Here is a 23,527-nt window from a genome sequence, read left to right as displayed (position 1 = left end):
TAAAAAAATGGATATTTTAGGCATCATTAGAAGTGAGAGTGTTAATCGTCTGACTTGTTATATCTCCGAAGACTAAAGTAATGGATTTTTAGGAAACCTCACTACTGTATAGTAGTTCTTGTATGTAGGTGGAGCTGGGAACACGTGCAGATCTCCTAGATTGTAAGCTGTTAGGGACATGGTTTTCTTCCCCTCCTCCAGTGTCACTGTCTGTAATCTGCACCCCCTATTTTATGTACAGTGCTGCGTAATATGTTGGGGCTTTATAAATCTTGTTTATTAATAATAATAATAATAATAATAATATTATTTAACAAATCTCAAGACCTTTATGATTCTGGTTGTAAATCCAATCTAAACTTATTAATAAATAGACATGTATGAAAATTTCTAAAAAGAAGTGCGGTCTATGTTAATTGTAGCATCAGGTTACCAGTGAGGTTTAAAAAGAAATCAAAAACTGAATGGCTGCAAAGGCAAAGCATTACCTATTCCTGGTTACATGAATCATACGGTACATGGAAAATTGACATTGAGTCAATTTGACTTGATGGTGCCATGGAGCTTGGGAAGAGGGCTAGCAGTATTTCTCAAGTGATTTTCTATCACCTCCTGCCCTTACAAGAAGCAAGGGGAAATCTCTGAATGTGGCAAAAAAATCATATTTACCTATTACCTATTGTATCCAAAATAAAATAAAGCCAGGCTGGTGTTGGGCTTTAACATTTGAAAGTTCAAAAATTAGGGTTTACTGCTACCATGAGTTTATGGCAAATCCCCAAGTCTTCACAAAGCTGATAAATTGGCTGAAAGATTTGCTGGCAGAAATAAGAAGCAACCTGTAATGTGGGGCAAAGCCTATGGCCAATAATTGAGAATAGATAACCCATCCTGCTTTGTATAATACAAGGGCCTCCGTATAGCCAGTGTGTGTTGTTAGGGGAAGCTGGGTTTCATGTTATCAGAAATGCCAGATTTTTAAATGTTTTTTGTGGCATTGGTACATGAGCCCACGGCGGTGCCCAGTTTCCAGTTGCTTTTGTTTGACATTAGATTGTTTGTTAGCCTAAAAATACCCAGAACTGAATAACAAGATTCACCTCCCATACCCTTTAACAAGGCAAGGTTCAAACTTTAACCAAAATTTGTGGAAAAGTTTGCAAACCCAACCAAGACCGATTTGCCCATTCCTATGCAGGAAAAGTGAATACTCTGCATATAGCATGTAAACAGTGGGGGGTTTTATCATAAATTTAGCCCAAGATGAAAGTCCTCAGGCAGGTGATCCCCAGATATGAGGATAAAAATGAACCAATATATTGATTTAATAAAGTGAGCTTCTGATTGGTTCAGCCCATATTATGCTTCTGTAGACAGTGTGAACTTTGCATTGCATTGTGCACAGCACGGTGAATTAATAGCCAGCAATCAGTCGTCATCTTTCACTCACATCTGAAATCTGATTGGCTGTTCATTTATTGGAATTTTCCCATTACCATAAGTAAGATGTTGTAACTGTATCAGGATTGTGTTCTGCCTATGGCAATAGTAGCAAGCATTATTGTACTCATTTGTTACTGGTTACATTATATTCCTGCATAAACAAATACCTAGCAATAATAAAGATATCATATTATAAATCTGAATAGTTTCCTGATGCTTTATTGTCACACAAATTAACATACAAGGAGGATATTCCTAAAGTCAATAGGAACAGGTTCACCAGGTACTCTAGACCAGCAGCTGAATACATAAATAAAGTATTGTATATAAGAGCTGATTCTGTCCATCTATTCATGAGATATACACAGGAATGCAACAGCACACTGCACGGCCAGCCTGGTGACCTGAATGTAAAACAACACAGCTAGGTCACCTCTCCGCCCCCCGCCTCTGATTGGGTAATGAAGGAGCAGCAACAGATTGATTTGATCATCTTTCTACTCTATATACCATATACTAGTTGCATTAAAAATACATTTTTTGCAGTTTTTTTGTTGGAGTTTAGCTTCAAGAACTGATATCAATTAAAGTAGTATAAAACAATTCTCACTATACTTAAATACATTCAGATCAATTAGGAATACTGGCTCGGGATTCACTAGTGCCAATTCTGGGTGGGGAGTGAACACTGAAAACTTCCAAAGAGAGTTCATGTGGCCACATTGGGACTAAATGTCTAATCCAAAAATCCAATATACTATAATGCACAAAACATGCATTCCTAATAGCACCCTAAAAACAATGCAGGTTAACACCTGGCTAGGTGCCCTTCATTGAAATACATTGCAATTTTCTCTCCAAAGTTGTTGCATGGACTGCCCATTGTAAATGAATGGGCTGTAAAATGGAATGCATAGGATTGTGTACAGTAACAGGAAAATGCAGCACACAGCTATAGTAGGAAGGGGTTCTAAAGGCATTTTTATACATGAGATTATTTAGAGATTATTTTTCATGCATAGTGGGTGGAACTGAAAGTTTGAAAGAAAGTGAGAAATAAAGAAATGATTGTTTGCTAATCCAGGTTTAAATCTACATGATAAATACAGTTGTCAGTACAAAGTTCCAAAAAAAAACAAGTTTGATAAACTCACAAAATCTGATTATATTACTTTTTTTTTTATGATAGAGCATGGTTTTATGCAGCCTTAGCCAGTGTTGAAATGGTTAACCACGTCTCGGTGCCAGAAGAATACCAGGTAACCAGTTAACTTGATTACATAAGATCTGCAGTGTCATGTGCGGCAAGGTACAACAAAACCTTCACTGGGCTCCCCGGTGATTGGAATGTTTACCAGGGATACAGTGTGGGGGTTTATATAAAGTCTGATGTTTTGACACCCCTTTTCAGCTCATATTATAGGTCTGATATGTTAAAGCTAGGTGATCCAGCAAACCTGGAATGGATTTCTTCAAAGACATTTGCTAGCAAATATTTTGAATCCTGAACCAGATCAATTCCAAGTTTGCTAAATCACCCAGCTTCACTGATGAAAATGTATCCTCTTCAGCCTTGGAGAGCTTTAATAAATCAGGTCCTATATATCAGCCCTTCATGACCTTTTTTTTTTTTAGCATGGGGGAACCCTTGAAATAATTTTCAGGTTTTCAGGGCACCCCTGCTATAAATACTGTATTCAGAGCATACAGAACATTAGTGTGATATTCAATAAGAAGAATGTCGTCCTTACAGATAGTCAAAAAGATAACTGGAGTTAGTTAAACTGACCTGAGAGGCACCAACTCCTCATTGCTCAAGGAGCCCCTAGCAAATTCTGGAGGAACTCGAAGATTTCACAGAATCCTGGTTAGAAAACCATCTTTATGTCTTTATTCCTAATGTCCCAGTTATGAAGCCTTATCTTTATTAAAAAACAAAAAAATCAGTTTGCATGCACCTGTTTGCATGCAATACGTTTAAACATAACAGTACTCTTTGTGCAGGCTCCGTCTGGGGACCTGGGGCCCAACGAGGAAGTGAGAAGGACCAAGCTTTCCTGGCACAGTGGTATTTTTTTATAGGGCAGTGGGGGCCCGTAGTTCAACTAAAGGCACAACAAACCTGGTTCTGGGAGCATATGACTGGGACCCCACTAGTGACTTCTTCTGGTTCTTCTGTGGGCCAGCCCAACCTTGGTAGCCAAAACCAAGCTTTTGGAGTCTAAAGAGAAAAAATGTGGCATGCTTCACATTTCTCCCCACCAAACATAGGGACCATTGCCAAAAAGTTGGGTGTCTGCAAAAGCGCTACTTTACTTTATGACAAATGGCTTGCAATGTTAATTTTTTCAATCTAAGTTTTTTTAATGTGATGGACAAAAGAGGGCCAAGGGGTACATTGGGGAACTAAAGAGCTGTGGGGATGGCAGAAGTCCTTTTACATCATGTAGATTATATTGAACTTTTGCTATTGGTGGCTCAAAATAGTGACAGCCATTTCAGTTCAACCTACAATCCAATTTTCTTGTACCCCTCTTCCCCTCTCCTAATTTCTTGCATTTACTAAAGACTGAACTGTGTATCTATGGATATTACAAAGTAGTATTTACTTTGTCCACCATGCTAAACATTCTTGTCAGTACTCTGGTTACACATCCACACTAAGGGTATGGTAGACATTGGTGATGATTGCCCCATTCAACAATTTTTGATGTGTCTACTAGCATACTACTGTCTACACAAGTGTTTCTCAACCAGGGTTTCTCCCGGGGTGTGATAGGGGTTCCTTGAGCAATGGGAAATGTGTGCCTTTTGGGTCAGTTTAGTGACTCCAATGATCTTCTTGACTATCTGTAATGAAGATATTAGATCTGTAATGGAGATATTCTTCCCACTGGCCAGCAATGTAAGGGACAGTCTGCAGACTGTAATTATAGCAGAGGTTACCTGAGTTATTTCAAGGACTCCCCCGTGTTATAAAGGTCTAGAAATGCTGGTCTACAAGTTGGACTTTATCACAGGCCAGATGGGGTAGTTACACCCCGGTTTTAGCAATAGGAATGAGACTCCTTAGAACGGAAAGAGTCAGCGCCTATAATAGAGTCATTGTGCAGAGGCCACAATTTGTCTCAATCTACTAAAAGCCACCTATAATTAAAGTATGACGTCTGGTGGAATGACTCTTTAATACAATAATGAAAGGTTTACAGTTACCCTCTTACAAATCTTTATGAATAAGAACAATTATTATATATTTAATCTTTTATTCCAGGTTGCTCAGGTTATTGGAGGATCCGGTTAGATTAGGTGTGTATATTTGCTGCTCAGCCTACTCTCACCTATGCAGAGTAAGACAAGCTCAGTCTTGGTGGCCCCCCGAGACTGCACACGCAAGGTTGTAAATTACCATGTACCAGTGCCAGCTGGCACCAACACACATTTTCCACGTCTACCCTATGCTAGGAGTACCTGGGAGAGGTGTAGGCTGGGAGGATGGCTCCATATCACACCACTGAGCAGAGAGGAGGAGACGCAAAACCAGCTACACCTCCCTGTGTGTTTGTGTTACCTGGCAGGGGTGTGTAGTCCTCAGGGTTTCATGACTATACACACTGCACAACCACCATAGGAATGCATTGTCATGTACACAAACTGCAAGCAAACTGTTGCCTATAGCAATCAATTTGATTTTGAAGTCCTGCACATTGATAATAAGTTGTGGGGGGGGGGGGGGTCTTTAAGCTTCTGAGCCGCTATAGATACGATATAGATCATTATACGGTGTGGTGTGATCATTATTGGAGTATAGATACTTGGTATCATTATACGGTGCGGTGTGATCATTATCTGGGTATAGATACTCGATATCATTATACAGTGTGGTGTGATCATTATTGGAGTATAGATACCCGGTAATATTATACGGTGTGATCATTATCGGGGTATAGATACTCGGTATCAGGGTATAGATACTCGGTATCATTATACGGTGCGGTGTGATCATTATCGGGGTAAGCATACTCGGTATCATTATAGGTAAAATACTCTCATTGCAGGTAATTTTATGTATTATCAGTGTATAAATAAATATATTAATAAAGATTTCATTTTAGAACATCATTCAGTGAAGTATACTCATCATACAAGAAGTACAATAAATCCAATTGGATAAAGTAATTTTTTTATTCTTCCTAATGCAGATGCTGCCTCCTTCTGGTGGTCTGAGTAATTGCAGAATTTACAGAAGCTCTAGATCCTTTTCCTCCCAATATTTTAAATAAATATAGAGCTATAAAAACTTTCATAGCAGTAAAAATATAGAAATTCATAAGTTTTGGTTTTGTGGACAAAAGATCCAAGAGGAACCAATCATGCCAAGGAAGGAAAAGTTATCCGAAATGAAAAATGTACATTTGATACTAGTGTAAAGGTCAATGAAAAGAAAAATACAAGAAACAAGCATTTTTGAAAATTGCAGCCTATATGTTATTGAGGTTTGCAACTACAACTGCTTTCCAACTGTTGTAAGCCGTGATTAAAGGGGGTTGCCCTCAAGTCAATAGAAATGGCTGACCACTTAAAGGCTTAACTGTGCTTCCAACTGCTCCTGCTCAATTGAATGGAAGCAACCGCCTGCACAATGTAGTTCTCAGTTCACAATTAAGCTTGCAGCAGACCACTGCTATTCACTGATAGCTCAAAGTGGAGCTTAAAGTGTGTCCTCCTTCACAATGGCAATATATTTGGGTCAGTCCCAATTGGCCATTCAGTTTCTCTTTGTGAAGAATATGCAGACATAAAGAGAGTCATTGAGTTGTTGCAATATCGCCAATACAATTGGGTCATCTGTGTTGACCTTAAAATGGTATGCTTCCTTCTTGGTCAGCAACGCAGATACACCCAGATACCCCAAGTATCCCTGTTATCTGTGCATGTATGGGCATTGGGTGGAAAGAATTTGGCCTCCAAGATCTGCCCTAAAACCAGGTGATCCAAACATTCTACATGAGCCACTTGTTGATAGAAACAATATTATATTCCCGTCTCTGCACATGAAACTGGTTCTGATGAAGCAGTTTGTTAAAGCTTTGCTAACTGAAGGAGAATGTTTCAAGTACTTCATTTTGGCATTTCCTAGCCGGTCATTTGAAAAAATAAAGGCTGGTGTGTTTGATGGTCCACAGATTCGGCAGCTCATCAAAGATGAACATTTCATCAGAACAATGTCAGAAGTCGAAAAGAAAGCTTGGTTATCATTCAAAGACATTGTCAAGGACTTTCTTGGAAACACGAGCAAATAATTACACAGAAATTGTCCAGAAACTCTTGGAGAGCTACAAAATGCTTGGTTGCAATATGAGCATCAAGCTGCATTTTCTGCATAGCCATCTTTCTAACTTCCCGGAAAACCTTGGTGCAGTCAGTGATAAGCAAGGTGAAAGATTCCACCAAGATTTGAAGGTCATGGAAGGACGGTATCAAGGTAGATGGGATGTACATATGATGGCTGACTATTGTTGGAGCATCCGGCGGCATCCTAACACTGAACACTCCAAGAAAAGCTATAAGAGTAAATTTTTACCCTAACTGCTTACCCGATTCATTTTCAAATGTTTTACTGTAAAAAAATGTCATAGAGTAACAATAAATCCTTTGTATGAACAAAAGAAATTTAAATAAACAGTACATTTAAATTATGATTTCATTATTTTTTCATTGTATGTAAAATTTGCATGTGTTTTGACAAAAGTGGAGGGTACCCTGTATCGCAAAAACTAGATGTGATAGCAAAAACTGGGGTCATTTCTGGATTCACCACCCGAAAATTAGTAAATATCAAGTGTAAGATCTAACTCAAGAAAAAATGCATTTCCCAATGTCATCCTTCTATTCTTTTCCCTTCTATTCTTCTCTTAATCTCCTTTTATCTCTTCTCCTATTTTCTTGTCTTTTCTTCTCTTCTCAACAAAATCTGCCTAGGATTATACTTAGAAAGATGGATGCCTTGGCTGCACTGCCAGGTGCCTTGTTTTTATTCATCATCAATAACCACTTTCTTTTGCCTAATAGTCGGTTGTTAAGTATGTTAAGTATGTAATATATCTGCTAAGAGGTTGAGGTTCTCCACCTTTAGGCTATGTTCCTCAAGGGCTTCTTCTAGGAACTTCAAGAGGTACTTGCAATTCTTCAGATATACTTCAACTTTGTGTAAATAATTCATATTATTGATTTAGGCTAAATTCCTTACTTCTACATCTGAAAGATCTGTTTGGACGTCATACACACGTAAGGGTTATCAGAAAAATCTTGTCCAAAGGGCACAAAGTACAATTACCATTGGCAGTAAGTCTTGATAAATGTGAAAGAGCGGGCAGACATTGTTATATAAATATATTATTTCCTTTTTTGGATTGAGGCACAGCCAGCTCTCCATCTCTTATATTTAAAGTAATGTAGTAATTGTACCTTGGTGCTCAGAGGGACTCTTCATAGTCCCACCCTGTGATTGATCCGTCAGCCAAAAGGTGAAACCATTAATCATATTTTTATGTCATTCCATGACTTTCCTGTGTGACAGGTGCACGGGTGGGGAAGTTGCATGGCTGACGAGGGGTGCAGAGTTAGAGATGGGTGCTCAAGTAGTGAGATGAATTGGTTTAAAGGGGTGCAGAATTAAAGATGGGTGCTCAAGTAGTGAGGTTGCATGGCTGGAGAGGATTGCAGAGTTAGAAATGGGTGAACAGGTGAGGTGGAATGGATGAATAAGGTTGCAGATTTAGAGATTGATGCACAGTTTTGTATGGCTGGAAAGAGTGTTAGAGATGGGTGCACAGGTAGTGAGATGGAATGATTGGAAAGGGTGCAGAGTTAGAGATGGGTGCACAGGTAGTGAGATGGAATGGTTGGAAAGGGTGTAGAGTTAGAGATAGGTGCACAGGTAGTGAGATGGAATGGTTGGAAAGGGTGCAGAGAGAGATGGGTGCACAGGTAGTGAGATGGAATGGTTGGAAAGGGTGCAGAGTTAGAGATAGGTGCACAGGTAGCGAGGTTGCATGGATAGAAAGAAGTGCAGAGTTGGAGATGGTTGTGCGGGTGGTGAGGGGTTCACATAGTTAGGAAGCATAGAGCAGTGAGGAGGGTTGCACGATTAAACATGCAGTTAAGTTAATTGACTTCACCCAAAACTTGGCCTTAGACTATTTTAAGAACAAATGAATGACATATACTATGGTAGGGACGTTAGATTGTGGGACAATTAGTGACATGACTATGGACTTTGTATAGAGCTTTGTAACATAAATACAAGCTAATATACATAATATTGTAGAGGGGTGCAGATTTGGAGATAGGTGCACAGCTGGTAAGGGGTTGCATAGTTAATGAGTGGTGCGGAGTTGCCGTGTAAATGTTGAGAGGTGTCAGAAAGGTTGGGGACCACTGCTGTACGGGACCAGGTAAAGGGAGGCAGGTAAGTATTTGGGTGCCTTTTTTTTTCATAACAGTTTGTGACTTTAGGTCCACTTCAATCTTATTTATGTGACCAGAGGGTTCACATTTTGATTACCTCCCCAATCCTTTACTTACCTGCTCACATGCCATAGGGATCAATACTACAATGCCTAAAAGAGCAAAGAGATCCCCAGCCAAACCACAACATATGCAGTAAAATCCCAAACCCCATCTCTCAGCTGGACCTATAGGGAGATCATACAAAGTATGAGAAGGAGGATGGGGGTGGTGGGAAGGAAGATTGGGTATGATTTAAAGAATAAGTGTACTTTCCAGTGACCTTGTTGTAACATTTTGATTTCTCTGATGTATTCCATGTGTCTCCGGCTACCAAGAATTGGCAAGATCCATGGTGTTAGTCTTTGGTAGTCTAAAGGTCAAAGTTTATCTAAACCCAACGCACTTCTTTTTTTGGGTGACAACCATCTTTGTTATACTGTATCTGAGCAGATTCAGCAATGTGACCCTAGAGCAGAACTATAGAACCTTTTCTTCTCTTCTACATAAGTCTAGTTTACATAGAGAACTGGGTACAATGCAAACTGATAACAATTGCAGATGAAATGATTATATTTAAAAATAATTCTTTATGTATGATATATGTATTGCGATAAGTGTAATCAGTGTAAGCAATTGTACTCAGTTCATTCATCAGCACAGTTTATTCAGGATCATAACAGGGAAAGCTCCCATTTTCTGGTTCATACTTATTCAGCCGATCAATGGCCAGACCCAGGAGCTATAAAAACAAACCCCCTCTGTGCAAGTTTTTCCTGGGATTTTGTTAAAAGACACAAGACACACCTACATTTTTTGATTATATACATATATTTATATAGTGATACACTTCATAAAATACAGGTAGTCAAAGAAACCATTTCACATATACGTATGGATAACAAAAATATATATATTGCAGTGCCTCTATTACATCCAATAAACAGAAATATTATTGCTGAATTGTATGGAATGAGCTTAACTGGCTGGTGTACGGAAGCAAACGAGAGAGAGGAGCATTGTGGGAATGGGTCCATTTGGTATATAAATGTATTCATTATTATTGATGGAGCCGCATCTATAGTTCTGCAGTGTGCAGACACAGCTCAGGTATATCTATCATTGCATTATTATTGTTGCAATTATTATTATTTGAAAGTCTTGGATTTATCATCAAGCAGCATCCTCCCAGAACTAAAATGACATTTCATTTCAACATACCTTCTGCCTACTTTAACTTTCTGAAAATGCACATTTCCCTTCGTCCCAATCGTACCATCTGTGTCTTACCCATCTAAAGGACCAATCTCTGCCTTGAAGAGAACCTGTCACTTTACCTATTTAGGTGGGCAAATGAAGAGGGCAAAGTTACAGATTCTGTTTAACTTTCCTTTTTCCTCCACATGCTACTTCTTTTTGTAAGTTTTTAGGGGATAACAATAAAGAGATCCTTTACTTTCTGAAATATGTCTCCTTTAAAAAACAACCTTTTTATATGCAAATATTTGCCAGAAATGGCTTCCTTCTTCATCAAGAAACAGAGTCAGGTCTACAATATCCACATTAGCACATCTTCCATGTACTTTCTATATTAATCTTCTTTTTTAACTTTCCTTGATCCTCCTAGCAATGCAATCTCCTCTCTTTTACATTCTTTAAAGTGAACCTGTTATAATACGATATTGAGCTAACCCCATCCAGGAACCAGATAGAATGTATACCTAAAACAGTAAAAGCCTTCCCATAAGCCAATTACTTTTTGTAACTCTTGGCTTAGCTGCAACATAAGGTTTGGAAGGACCTGGGGTGTTACTAACCAAGATGCAACATTCACAATGCAATGATAGAGCTCTGAGTTAGCACAACAATGGACTGTGAAAATGGCACATCTGGGTTTTGGGGCTTTCTAGGCACCAAGAAGCTGCTTTATCCTATTGGCTCAGCTTGAACACCAGGATAATGCTATTTACTTTTGCAAAAGTAATCTAGACCAAGGAGATTTTGGAAATTACAGCCATATGGCTAACATAACCAGCTTCATCCATGTGGTCAGCTGAGCCTAACATGGCGAAGATTTTGTAGTCACCTGACCATCAAATCTATACGAGCTATCCCATTCCAAAATCACAGTCAGTTATATGGAATTGCCTATCCCCTTTGTGATCTCACCAGCCTTCTTTTTTCTGGGAGGGATATTCATGACATTTTTATGGACTTTGTGCCCAATAAACTAAAAGGAACATTTGTGAAGTCAAGTACTGGTGTTGGAGAAGACTCACAATCACAGGGTTGAAATCCAGACTCTTGAGTAGGTCCTTTAAATTCCTCAACATCATACTCAAAAGATTACATCTCTATGGATTTATTATCCTGAATATAATTCTTTGGAAGATTGTCCACACAATTTTGGCCTTGTAATGTATAGCATTTTAAAACCACAAGCAGTCACTGGCTTCAAATGAGTATGGTAATAAAAGCTCAGCATCTGTCTCCCACTTATTCCATTTAGTGTCACCTCATTATTATTCTTTTGTTCATTATTATACTTGGTAAGCACTTGCTTGAGTTTAGCTGCTTTTTCGAGTGCTCTTATTTATCTAAAAACTGTCTTGGTTGCACACAACAACACAACAATGTGATCAATCCATTGATTCAGGCAGTGCAGTTTGGGTGAATGCTGGTTGGTAAAGGAAACAAGAACTCTTGCGCCCTTAGACGATGGACTCCATTTCTCCAAGTGTTTAGTAAAAAATCAGTGCTAGAGCTTTTAAATCTTAGAAATGTCCCAGAAAAGAACATTCTAAAACCACAGGTCTGGATTGGCTGTTGTCAAGAAATACAAATAGTTCCTATTTCAGACACAAAGGATGTTGTCAAAAAAGAAAACTTGTTCTGATGAATAGATAGGTGTAATGTACCTAAAACATGTGGGCTGCCATTGCTGACTCCCTGAATATTCTAGTTGCCTAGCCAGCTGTGGTCTTAGTACCTTTCGAGTCACTGGCCTTGCACCAACATGTACCAAATCATGTAAGAGCAAAGTCAGAATGTCCGATCTGAATACTTGTTCCAGGTCCAACTTTGGGATTATACTGGACCCAATGACCAGAATTTTGAGACTATGTATTTTTTCCAGAACATGTTTCCTTTTATTAATGAGCATGGAAAATATAAATGGCTTCCTATAGCAGCCAGCAGACTTGTTTTTATTTTCTAGCCTGCAGCAGAAAATGGAATCTGATCGGTCAATGTGTTCTTGCCTTTAGTTCCTGCCTTTTAGATATCTCAATAATAAATATACATCATTCACTTTCCCCAATTCATCTACTCTAACTCTGTCCTTCACTGCTCACATTTGGGAGACAACTAAACCCACCTACCCCACCCTGGCTTCCCTCTCTCCATGGTGCTGAAGCTGGGTGCATAGTGGTTCTTGCAGTGCATTGAGATTCTTGCAGTGTCTCAGGGGAAGTCTGAAGGCTCTGGACGGCAAACAGAGGTACCACCTCAGCCCCCCTGATTGGGTAGGCACAAAGATAGGCACATAGATGAAGGGTGAACTTCCAAACCCAAAATCCTCCTCTTATTGGGATTCATTTGTTGGGTTCATAAGCTGTGTGTTTGCTGGTTCACCATGACCCTGTAATAACGTAACATAACGTGTCATTAGTATTTCATCAAAAATGAAGGAAAGTTTGGTATGTGATCAGTTTCTAAGGGATAGGATTCATGACTTCTTGGGTAGTGTTGCCGAGCCTAAACGTCTGAAGATAAGGAGAGGATGAAGAGAAAAGTTGCTCTTTAAGGCAGTATTATTATAAATTGATTAAAATCTTTTATTTATTTTCAATATTTTATTGAATACATCTAAAAGATTTTAATCAATTTTATAATAATACTGCCTTAAAGAGCAACTTGTCCCTTCATCCTCTCCTTATCATCAAAAATTTATTTAACTATCCTAATACAGTATAGAATCAAACAATAGTATCACATGGGCAACTACTTTTTATAAATGTTTTTAGGTTTCAAGGACTCAAATTTTACCCAACCCAACCTTTACCCGTAATTTCAACAGATTTCATACTAAATTTATTAGTATACTGTGTGGATCAACATGTATTCAAGATTCATGCATGCATCATGCATTAGTACAAAATATGGTTACTTTGGGTAACAGTTGGGTAAATTTTAGAGAAAAAACATTTATAAAGTGACCCATATGAGGTGTTTTAGAGGTATGGTGCAATGGGCAGGCCTGTATTAAATGATATCTTTGTAATTGGGAAAAATCCTCCTATCTTTAAAGGGACAGACTCCATATGACATAGGGGCTTCCGGTATGTGTCACCCCATGGTGGGAGGGACAGACTCCATATGACATAGGGGCTTCCGGTATGTGACACCCCATGGTGAGAGGGACAGACTCCATATGACATAGGGCTTCCTGTATATGTCACCGCATGGTGGGAGAGAAAATCTCCATATGACACAGGGCTTCCTGTATATGTCACCGCATGGTGGGAGAGAAAATCTCCATATGACACAGGGCTTCCTGTATGTGTCACCCCATGGTGAGAGGGACAGACTCCATATGACATAGGGGCTTCCGGTATGTGACACCCCATGGTGAGAGGAACAGACTCCATATGACATAGGGCTTCCTGTATGTATCACCCCATGGTGGGAGGGACAGACTCCATATGATTTAGGGCTTCCGAAATGTGTCACCCCATGGTGGGAGGGACAGACTCCATATGACATAGGGCTTCCTGTATGTATCACCCCATGGTGGGAGGGACAGACTCCATATGATTTAGGGCTTCCGAAATGTGTCACCCCATGGTGGGAGGGACAGACTCCATATGACATAGGGCTTCCTGTATGTATCACCCCATGGTGGGAGGGACAGACTCCATATGATTTAGGGCCTCCTGTATGTGTCACCCCATGGTGAGAGGGACAGATCCCATATGACACAGGGACTCCAGAATTTGTCACCCCATGGTGGGAGGGACAAAATTAATTTAACATAATCCCCCCTTGTCTGTATCACCTTGTGGAGGACATATACTTACTGGACTAGATGTTTTGGAATTATGAGCATACAGTAGCATTGCTATATCATTCTGCCCAGCTTCCAGCGCAATAGACAGAGCACTGCTCCCATCCTATGAAAAAGAAAAACAATTACTTGTAACCAGAGTTTTATCTCTCATAGTCATATGTGTGTATTATGCAGATCATCAATAACGTTTTGCACACAGTAGTCTCTTCTGGTGACAAAATTTACTATAATTACACTATCATAGTTATATTATAACTATTATAAATAACTATATAATAGACTATAATATTATTTTATTATACACAGAGCTTACTTCTCTGGAGAGAGATCTATGCAATACATGTATATAATACATATCATCTAATACAGATTTTCGCAAGCTTTGTATCCCTGAGGAACCTTCGAAAAAATTTTCAGATCTCAAGGAAACCCTTCTTAAATCAGTTGGAAAAAAAAGTTTAGATTGGTGGCCAGTGCAAAGAATACCCACCGACAGTGATGGCTAGAAAAACACCTCCATAGAAAGCTAAAAACATCATTAAAGTCATGCAGATGACTCTACCAAGTGATTTTGGCCTCAAAACTTTGCAGGCATCATCAAAGTTTGTAGAACCCCCTAGCAACCTCTGGAAGAACCATGGGTTTCCACTGAACCCTGGTTGATAGCTGAATTATTACATTGTTCACAGAGCAGATTTCTCTGATGGGAGATGCTCATAATATATATATCATACATATCCTTTATTTCATTATAAAAGGAGCAGATGTATCAGGAATTGGATCCTAGTCATATTGAGTATTACACAGATCCTCTATCACATTATAAAAGCAGAAGATGTCTCCAGAATAGGATCCTAGTCATATTGAGTAATACACAGATCCTCTATTACATTACACACAGAACAGACATCTATAGAGAGAGATCCCAATAATAAATGTTTATTACACAGATCCTTTATTCATACAGACTTTTGTATTGCATATGTGTTAATTTATGACTTACATTATCCGTAAGAGAAACGTCACAAGTTGGCTCTGCCAAAAGCAGGCTGACAATATCGACATGGCCATGTTCACATGCACACATGAGAGCAGTAGATCCATCGTGATCCTGGACATTGACGTCCGCCCCACATTGCAGTAGAGCTCGTACCACGTCTAGACGTCCATGACTGACCGCCAACATAAGAGCTGTTTGCCCGGCCTGAGATAAGAAGGTAAAGAGAGAGAGAAATTATATTTTTCACATTCTGTATGTGTTCATTAGTAGCACGCAGCAGTTAGTGTAATAATTGAGTGTAGAGATGACCTTGATGAACAGATATCTTCTTTGGAACACCTCTGATGACCATTAGATAATGGGAACATTTCCAGCTGTGTACCTTAACAATAGGCAATGTGATGTCAGACCCTTGTATAGGTATGCAGTGGGTAGTGCCCGGCCGGTCATTTTCACAGATTAGAGGTTTAGAGTTTGGCATTTGCTATAATGTAATATTAACCACTTGACAGTGTCCTGATGAGTGTGTTAGTGAGATTTCTGTTTTAAGCTTCTGGGATTATTATGAGGAACTTGGTGGATTAATAATTTTTTGTTACAGAACGATGGGCGGGAATACTCCAGACTCTGAGATGGGAGGTTATGAGCCAATCAAATATGGAGATCTCGCTGATGAAGCATGCAAGAAAAAGAGAGAGCCAGGGGCTAACCCAGACCCCCAAGTTTCACCTATAACTTAAATCATCACCTTAGTTTGGACTGACCCTTTTCAGCTTTTTGTCTTTTTTTAAAATATTTAAATCCATTTTATATATTTTCGGTAGAAGTGTTTAAATTCTGCCTTTATATAATCTTCCTACAATTCTCTACACTGCAGACTGAGAGTCTTCCTATCTTCAGGGTAAAACGTTATTATGTAAGAATGCATCTACTTATCCAATTAGCTTGTGCCTAGAGCTCATATGTAAATGCAAGAGATTAAATGATCATTTTATAGGGAGGGAAACCCCTCATGAGAAATACACAGTGGCAGTTAAGCTCAAACTTTGAAAATAGTTGCCCTGGCTGTCATATTGATCCAGTGGCTTAAATATGATTCTGAATTACGTATCTGCAGCAAGTATGCAAAAACGGCTTTCTGACTTTTCTAGTTGCATGCTCAGTTAAAAAATTAAAAAGCTGAAACCAGAGACAGCCATGGAAATTGTATCAGAAGGGTCAACTTTCATATTTCCATCACACCAGAGTTCTTCATTTTTTGTTTGGCCTGGGAACATATAATCTGGTCATTAAAATATCATATAAGTTATAAAAGCAACCTTGCAGTATGATACAAGGCTTGTAAGGTTTCAGTCTAATATAAAAATCACTGGATATAGTATGCCCAAAAATGTACTTGTAAGGAAAGAATGTTATACTTTCTACCCCCGGCTTCCACACCAATAGGTGGAATATTTCCATTTACTGGGACATTGGAATGTAATGCAGAACGGGTCAGATCTCATAAGAAGACTTCCTAGTCCATTGTAGGAGAATCTTCTCATAAGATTTGTTCTGCTCTGTATTGCCGGGGGTCTCCCTGCAAGAAGTGTGATGGCCTACTAAAAGTATTTAAAGTATTAAATTTTCCTTTTTTTCTTCACATGCACATTTTGAATATACTGCAGCCAGCTATGTTAAGGAAGAGCATTTATTTTCAGAGACTCCGGTTTGGCTGCAGATTCTGCAGGTTAGTTTGACTGCTGATGACATAAAATTAATTCAGGCACTCGGTATAGGTAATGCTCATGTTATTGGGTGTTTTTTAATATGTTCCCCTTGCTATTCCTTTCCATTCTCCTAATTTCTTTCCAGATTCACATATTTACTCCTATTGCACTCCAGCTACCAATTAAAATGAGATTATAGGCAAAATGATCCATCCTGCCGGTTCATATGCTGAATCCTGATTTTTGGAGTGGCAAAGAACTTAATTTTAACACTTTTAGTGTAAACTTTAAAATATCTGCACCTTTCATTTAAAAAAAAAACTGGGTCATCTTTGTGTAGGCACCCTGTGACAACACGTTGCCCCTTTTCCCACAATTGTGCACCTGCATTGTCACCCTGTCACCTGTTCTCCCAAATGGAACAACTAAGGCCATGCTGATGCACATTCCAGTTAGGAAACCATGAGAAATGCTGTACAGCCATTGTTAAAGTGCGAGTAAATAGAAAATGGCTGCAAAGAGACCGCAGAAGGTCACTGGGATCTAACAGAGGAATAAAAAAGTAAAACTTTTATTTTTTGAAACATATTGCATACAGTGCTTTAATAAACTAAATATCGTTCAGTTGACATCTTTGTATAAAATGACAGCAGTTAGCTGGGCACCCACCTGGCTGGCTCTGCAGTTGACATCTCCCAGGCGCAGCATCTGTGTGACGGTTTCGATGTCTTCGTTGGAGCGAAAAGCTGCAAGTGCCGTGAGCATGAGCGGGGTAAATCCGGCCTTATTCTGTCTGTTCACATCACACAGGCCTAAGGGGAGAAGAGGAGCCGGTCAGTCAGGAGGGTGTCAGAGAAACACAGGAAAGGCAGAGGAGGGGGCCCATCTTTAAGATTCATGCAAAGTGAATACAGATGTAGACTGAAAGGAGAATGTAAAATACCAGCATGTTATATATAGAGATGGCACAGCACAAGTCAGGGACAGAAAGTCATGGCACACCGGATTGGGACTACATACAGAAATATAAAGCCTCTAACAAATAATTACCTTTTACCTGTTTGTTGTGATCCCACAATGCTTCCAGTTTCCTGGCCATTGGTGGCCTATAGGGACAAGTCATATCACTATATTTATTTTACTAAGATTTAGGTGAAAATCAGGAAATAAGGTGAGTGTTAAGCGTGCAATGGGCTTTAAATGGCCCTGGAGATTTATTATATTGGTGTGCCCCTGTCTTGGTTATTCCTGCAGAGAGCTCCCTGCAGCATTATGCATGATTGGCCAGTTTGGCAACAAGAAGGTAAGACAGGAAATGATTGGCTGTTACCTTCACCCCGATGGGAATAAGAAAACACAGCAGAGGGAGCAGGGACCTGGAAGCTCAGGATCGGTGGAAGATGGGTGGGAGTGCAAGAGAAGCAAGGAGAAGGACTACAAGGCTGCAGGGGCAAACGTATATGTGTATGGGAGTAAGGTGGTTGACCTGTGTTGCCCTGTGTTAGGTTGGTTGCCCTGTGGGCACAGACACTCCATTGTTTGGGGCTGGGGGGGCACAGAGAGTGAACTTCTATATAAGGTGGCACAATGACCACCAATGTATTGGGTGGCACATCCACTGACCACTAATGTAATGGGGCACAGACAATGACCACCAATCTAAGGAGGACACAGATTCTTCCAAACTTTACACAGGAGCAATGTTGTACTAAATGAGAAGGGGCACCAAAAGCTACACCATTTATGTAAACGTTTTCCAAAAGTTATATATATTTTTAAGGATAAAATATGACAAAATGATCCCGGAATCACTCATCCCTATTGTCTAGAACTGGACAGAAAGTTCTTGTTTTTCTTCTAACTCCTCCAGTAATGCTCTGTTTGGTGTTCTGAGAAGTAAACCAGCAGAGTTCAGGACAAAATCTATTTCAGCCTCCAGGGGGCGCCATGTGACTGTGAATTGTCAATGTGTCTGATGATAGAAATAGTTCTCTTTTTGGTATTAAAAGATATCATTTAAAAAAGACAATCTGGAAATGTTTTGGACAAAATGGGTCCCTGTGCAAATATGAAGTGGGAGCCCCAAATGAACACCATTCCAGCTCCCTGCCATTTTATCATTCAGGGTCTTGGAGAAGTTGTGTGTCCTGGGCTATTCTCCAGTTTGCCAGCAATAAGGATACTGCTATTAATGTGGGCCCCATGCCACTTACATCCTCTTGCAAGGAGAATTTTTATTCCTTGAATTTAGTTAATTTACTAAATTTAATATAAAGTTTAGGTGCAATCCCCATAGAGTACAGTTGTATGATTCCTCTTAAAAGCTAAAACTGCAATTTGAAATCTTTCAGTTCCAGCACATGTACATGAACAAAGCCGAACCCCCCAGAGTGTTGGTTTGGCTGCAGATTCTGCAGGTTAGTTTGAGTGCTGCTGACATAAAATGAATCCAGGCTCTCGGTATAGCTAAGGCTCATGTTGTTGGGCATTCTTTTCATGTGCTGTCTTTGCTTAAAATTTTTCTTGTACTGGTGTCACCAGGATGGAAGACGCAAGACAATAACCCCATTGGGGACATCAGTAAAAACTTGATGGAAATTCTGATTCGTTTCTATTTGATCACAAACTGAAAAAGTTTTGGCAAAAATTTGGCTTAAATCTGTATTCGAGTCGGATTATACAGCAGTGGCTGCTGGTACTACAGCAGTTCCTAATGACTTACAGAGTTGTTTTATCCCAGAATTGTGTTTAAGCGCTGTTTGATTCCACCTACCCTACATGATACAGGTAGTCCCTGAGTTAAGGACATCTGAAATACGCATGACTCCTAGATACGAATTGGGATCCCTGCCCACTCATGTGCAGGACTGAGGCTTGATAGGGGCGGTTTGCATTACTTGCAGAAGAAATAAACACAGCTGAGGTTGTGGGTGATCTTATAGGGTGAGCTCTTTCTGCAGCCTCTTGTAACTCTTTAATGACCAACAGTTTGTTTTTTTTTTTTTGGTTTAACTCACAGTGAGGATTTTATTCGGTAACTGACACTGCGCTGCCTAATAATATGTTGAGACAAACATCTGTCCTAATTGCATTTATTAAAATAATGTACCTGTTCTGACAAATTCAACTTAAGAACAAACCTACAGTCCCTATCTTGTATGTAACCCGGGGACTATCTGTACTCTAAACTAGGGGATTTAACTATAAGGATATGTGTTGGTGGGCTTTTGTTCACTTTAAACAGATTTGCAGTTCCTTACAAGTCTATGAACTGCAAACTTTCACTTGAAGCAGGTCAAATGCAGGTCAAAAGTAGGTCAACTGTAAGTCAAGTGCATCTATCATTAAATTCTGAATGATCTCACAAGCATCTCAGGCTGATGTTAAACTGATCCATCAACCCATCATCTGAAAGCCCACCAACACAAGTTAAGTAACAGATTTTTGTTACACTTTTTAAATAGAGATCTGCAGACTACTGATGAATCTTAATGACAAGAAATGGAGATGACGGAGAAGACTTTACAAATGTTCTTCTGTCTGTCTGGCCCCAATCCGGCTAACATTAAAATGTTATGTAACATTGTATGTAGACGCCGCCAGAGGGCCCTGTTCAATGACTAAACAGATCAAATTTTCCAGGCAGAAAAAAATAAAATAACATCTGTATTTTCCGCTGTTTTGGAAAATAGTTTTTTTGTATTTCCGTCTGAAACTGCTAATAAACCAGAGTGAGATTCTTGTGCGGTGAATCATTTTAAAGACAAATTCTGCAATATTTACAGCTAAACGTGTAACAGCGTCCCAATTTTTATGCAGAAACAAAATGTGTTTTTTCTTTTCATAAGGCAGTAAGGACTCTTTCAGCGCTGCTCCCAGGTATAGAGCAAACCACGGCATCCAAGGACAAACCACACCACAGGTGAATGCATTGCACTTGTTGCCTGTGATGTTTGACTGTCTAAACCATGAGGACCCCTTTACTTTGTTTTTGTACAAAATGATCTATTTCTAAACCAGAGAATTTATTAATATTAATATTATTATTATTAATCGGTATTTATATAGCGCCAACATATTACACAGCGCTGTACATTAAATAGAGGTTGCAAATGACAGATTAATACAGACAGTGACACAAGAGAGAGGAACCTGCCCTGAAGAGCTTACAATCTAGGAGGTGGGGGAATTAACACACAATAGGAGGGGAGATATGCAGTGGTGGGATTAAGTGAGGGTTTAGGGGACAGAAGAAGACGTGTAGGCAGGTTTGAGGGCTCTTTTCATGAGCAGAAAGTAGGAGCTATCTGAAAAGGACGAGGAAGACCATTCCAGAGAGTCAGGCAGCTCTAGAAAAGTCTTGATATTCATCAAACATTCCCAGGTCGATATGTTTTAGACCTAAGATGTGCCATCCAAAACCGCTTGGTGTGCAACGCCTGGGCATATAGTAAACCAATTCTTTGCACTCAGAATTGGCAAATCAATCACAGGTAGCTAGAAACAGGAACATGCACCTGCAATATAAATGCAACCATGTGCACAGAATGGTTCCCAACTGTTTGGTTAAATTGGAGCAGCTGGGAGCTTGCTTGGGGCATTGCGGCTGTGCAGTACACCTCCACGGTTTACCCCACATCTGAATTTAGCTTTAATCTGATATTTGCCACACATTCCCTGGTAGAGAATCAGTCATTGCCATTGAAAACATTTGAAGTTAAGAATCTTTGATGAATATCCTTTTTACTGCTTTGTAAGAGAACCCCTTTATCTTTTCAGAAAAAAATAACAATAATAAAGGTTTCGCCATGGCTCTAACAGTCAAACGCATGAGAATTAATAAAAAAAATGAAAAAAATAATTGGAGTTGTGTGTGGCAATGCTCCACGTATCATGTCCACAATAGGGGAGGACATGGGGGCAGCTTGACTCCAGTTGACTCCTCAAAATCTTAAAGTTGACGGGTGGTGACAACCAGAAGTGGTGTAGTTGTCTGTTAGCAGCTTTTCCAGGGTAGAATGTTAAAAGGTTATAATAAAAGGTTCTTTGGATTGCCTCTGCCATTGGAAACCATAGGCAGACCTTCCATAAAGCATTACTTGACTTTTAATTAAAAAGAATTGTGAACAGGTAGCTCCTAATAACAGAAGAAGCATGTCTGGCCAATGGCGGAATGGCCAAAGATCCCAAAGCTTGAAGAAGACTGGAGAAGAAATTGGGAAGGGAGGTTTGGTTTGCTTATAAATCACAGAGCGCTATATCTGGCAGTATAAATACATACATATATATATTTCCATCTTACCAGTCTCCAGGAGCTGCCTGACCACAGTAAAGTTGGACTGGGACACTGCGTAGTGAACAGCTGTATTTCCCTTAGGATCGGCCATGTTGACGATGACTTCAAGTAGACGCGGTGACATTGCGCGAAACACATTTAGGTGATGGCGAATTATGGCCGGATCCACCTCCTTCTGCCGTAAGATCTTCATCCATTCCTGCATAACTGCTGTGTGTGCTGCTAACTAAAAACAAAGAAAGCCATCCTAGGGTTAGTGGTTTTTCAGCAGTTTCAGAGATGTTTGGCTTTGAGCTGACAAATTCTCCTTACCTTCTCGGCCTCATTGAGAGCTGTAGGGTCATCAAGAGACTTCTGCAGGGCCACGCAGCCAGAAATTAGTAAGTTACTCAGCTCCACTCTGAAAACCAAGAACAGGAAGAGTCGATTTCAGAGTGCAGAACAAATATCTCTCATACATACGTATACAATTGAATCTCATTGCATAAATGCCACACCACTTAGTAGAACAGGTCCTCTTCTTGCATGACACTGCCGTACAGTAAGCACAGAGACAATGGTAATGACAGCAGAAAGGATTAAACAGATTCACACCGCCTGCATGGTATGATAGTGATACAGGTTATTAGGGGAGTTTCACAGTTCACACTGTTCCACAGAATGTTCATTGTGTTCCTCGGGGGTTGAAATGGAAGGTTTTGACCCCTATAAAACACGCTTTACTGCCTGTCTGACCAAATAATGCAATGGATCTATTACACGTGAATCGGATCCTTTCGTCTCGAATAATAACCCAGTGTGTGACGATACAAAAGTACGACATCGCTCCTTATTGTAGCTCCTTTGAAGCCAAATCGCCTGTTCTTCCATTGCCTTTTGTGGTCTGACTAACAGACTATTCTATTTACTATTTTTTAAAGCCAATAGAACAAGATCACAATGAAAAACTTGTAAATTTTACCAATGATTGTTTGCCTAATATTTTTCATGATCTGTGTAATTGGGGGTTATAGGGTCTTTGTTTTTGCCTATATATATTTTCTAGTCATAGTCATTTTCTTCACCTTCCAAGAAAAGTTCAGCTTTCAAGGAAATTTAACAGTAAGTCATTATTTACTTGGAATTGTAGAGAGAACTTTTTGGACAGACCCAATCATTACAGCTTTAGATATGACATGAATATCGGTTCTGGGCCCTCGGTGGGCAATGGGTTTTACCTGGGGGTCGGACTGGTAGGGGAAGAGCTAATTGCAGTGGCCTCTGGAGTTTTCTGCCTTTCTATCTCTCTCGGTTGGCTGCTGGCGCCAGATTGGGGATCAGTCGGGCTCATTGCCAGGCCTTCGCTGGCCTCATGGTATTCACTCTCAGTACTCTCACTATCGGAAGGATTCTCCATAGTCCCGGAATCCTCCGAAGAGCAGGCATCCATTCTACATAATATAGAGAACAGACTTGTTGTATCGGACAAACATCTCATGTGACTGACATTGAAATAGAAACATAAA

The 23,527-nt window shown here is 39.7% G+C and overlaps 1 protein-coding gene across 3 annotated transcripts in view; it reads right to left on the bottom strand.

Annotated features, from left to right (window-relative positions):
* Positions 1–9,759: 9,759 nt before the first annotated feature.
* The window catches only part of KANK2 (KN motif and ankyrin repeat domains 2), a 66,783-nt gene continuing 53,015 nt past the window's right edge, over positions 9,760–23,527 (bottom strand). For all 3 annotated transcript variants that reach the window (XM_072399567.1, XM_072399566.1, XM_072399568.1), the window contains 7 exons: positions 23,240–23,452; positions 22,335–22,422; positions 22,029–22,248; positions 17,396–17,538; positions 15,021–15,221; positions 14,028–14,120; positions 9,760–12,589 (listed from right to left, as the gene is read on the bottom strand). In XM_072399567.1, the coding sequence (XP_072255668.1) occupies positions 12,533–12,589; positions 14,028–14,120; positions 15,021–15,221; positions 17,396–17,538; positions 22,029–22,248; positions 22,335–22,422; positions 23,240–23,452 (1,015 nt within the window). In that variant the 3' untranslated portion in view covers positions 9,760–12,532. The remainder of the gene's footprint in view (positions 12,590–14,027; positions 14,121–15,020; positions 15,222–17,395; positions 17,539–22,028; positions 22,249–22,334; positions 22,423–23,239; positions 23,453–23,527) is intronic.

This window comes from Pyxicephalus adspersus, chromosome 2, assembly GCF_032062135.1.
Source record: "Pyxicephalus adspersus chromosome 2, UCB_Pads_2.0, whole genome shotgun sequence".
Classification (NCBI taxonomy): domain Eukaryota; kingdom Metazoa; phylum Chordata; class Amphibia; order Anura; family Pyxicephalidae; genus Pyxicephalus; species Pyxicephalus adspersus.
Note: the sequence above shows the minus strand (reverse complement) of the source record. Positions and strands in the feature narration are given on the sequence as shown.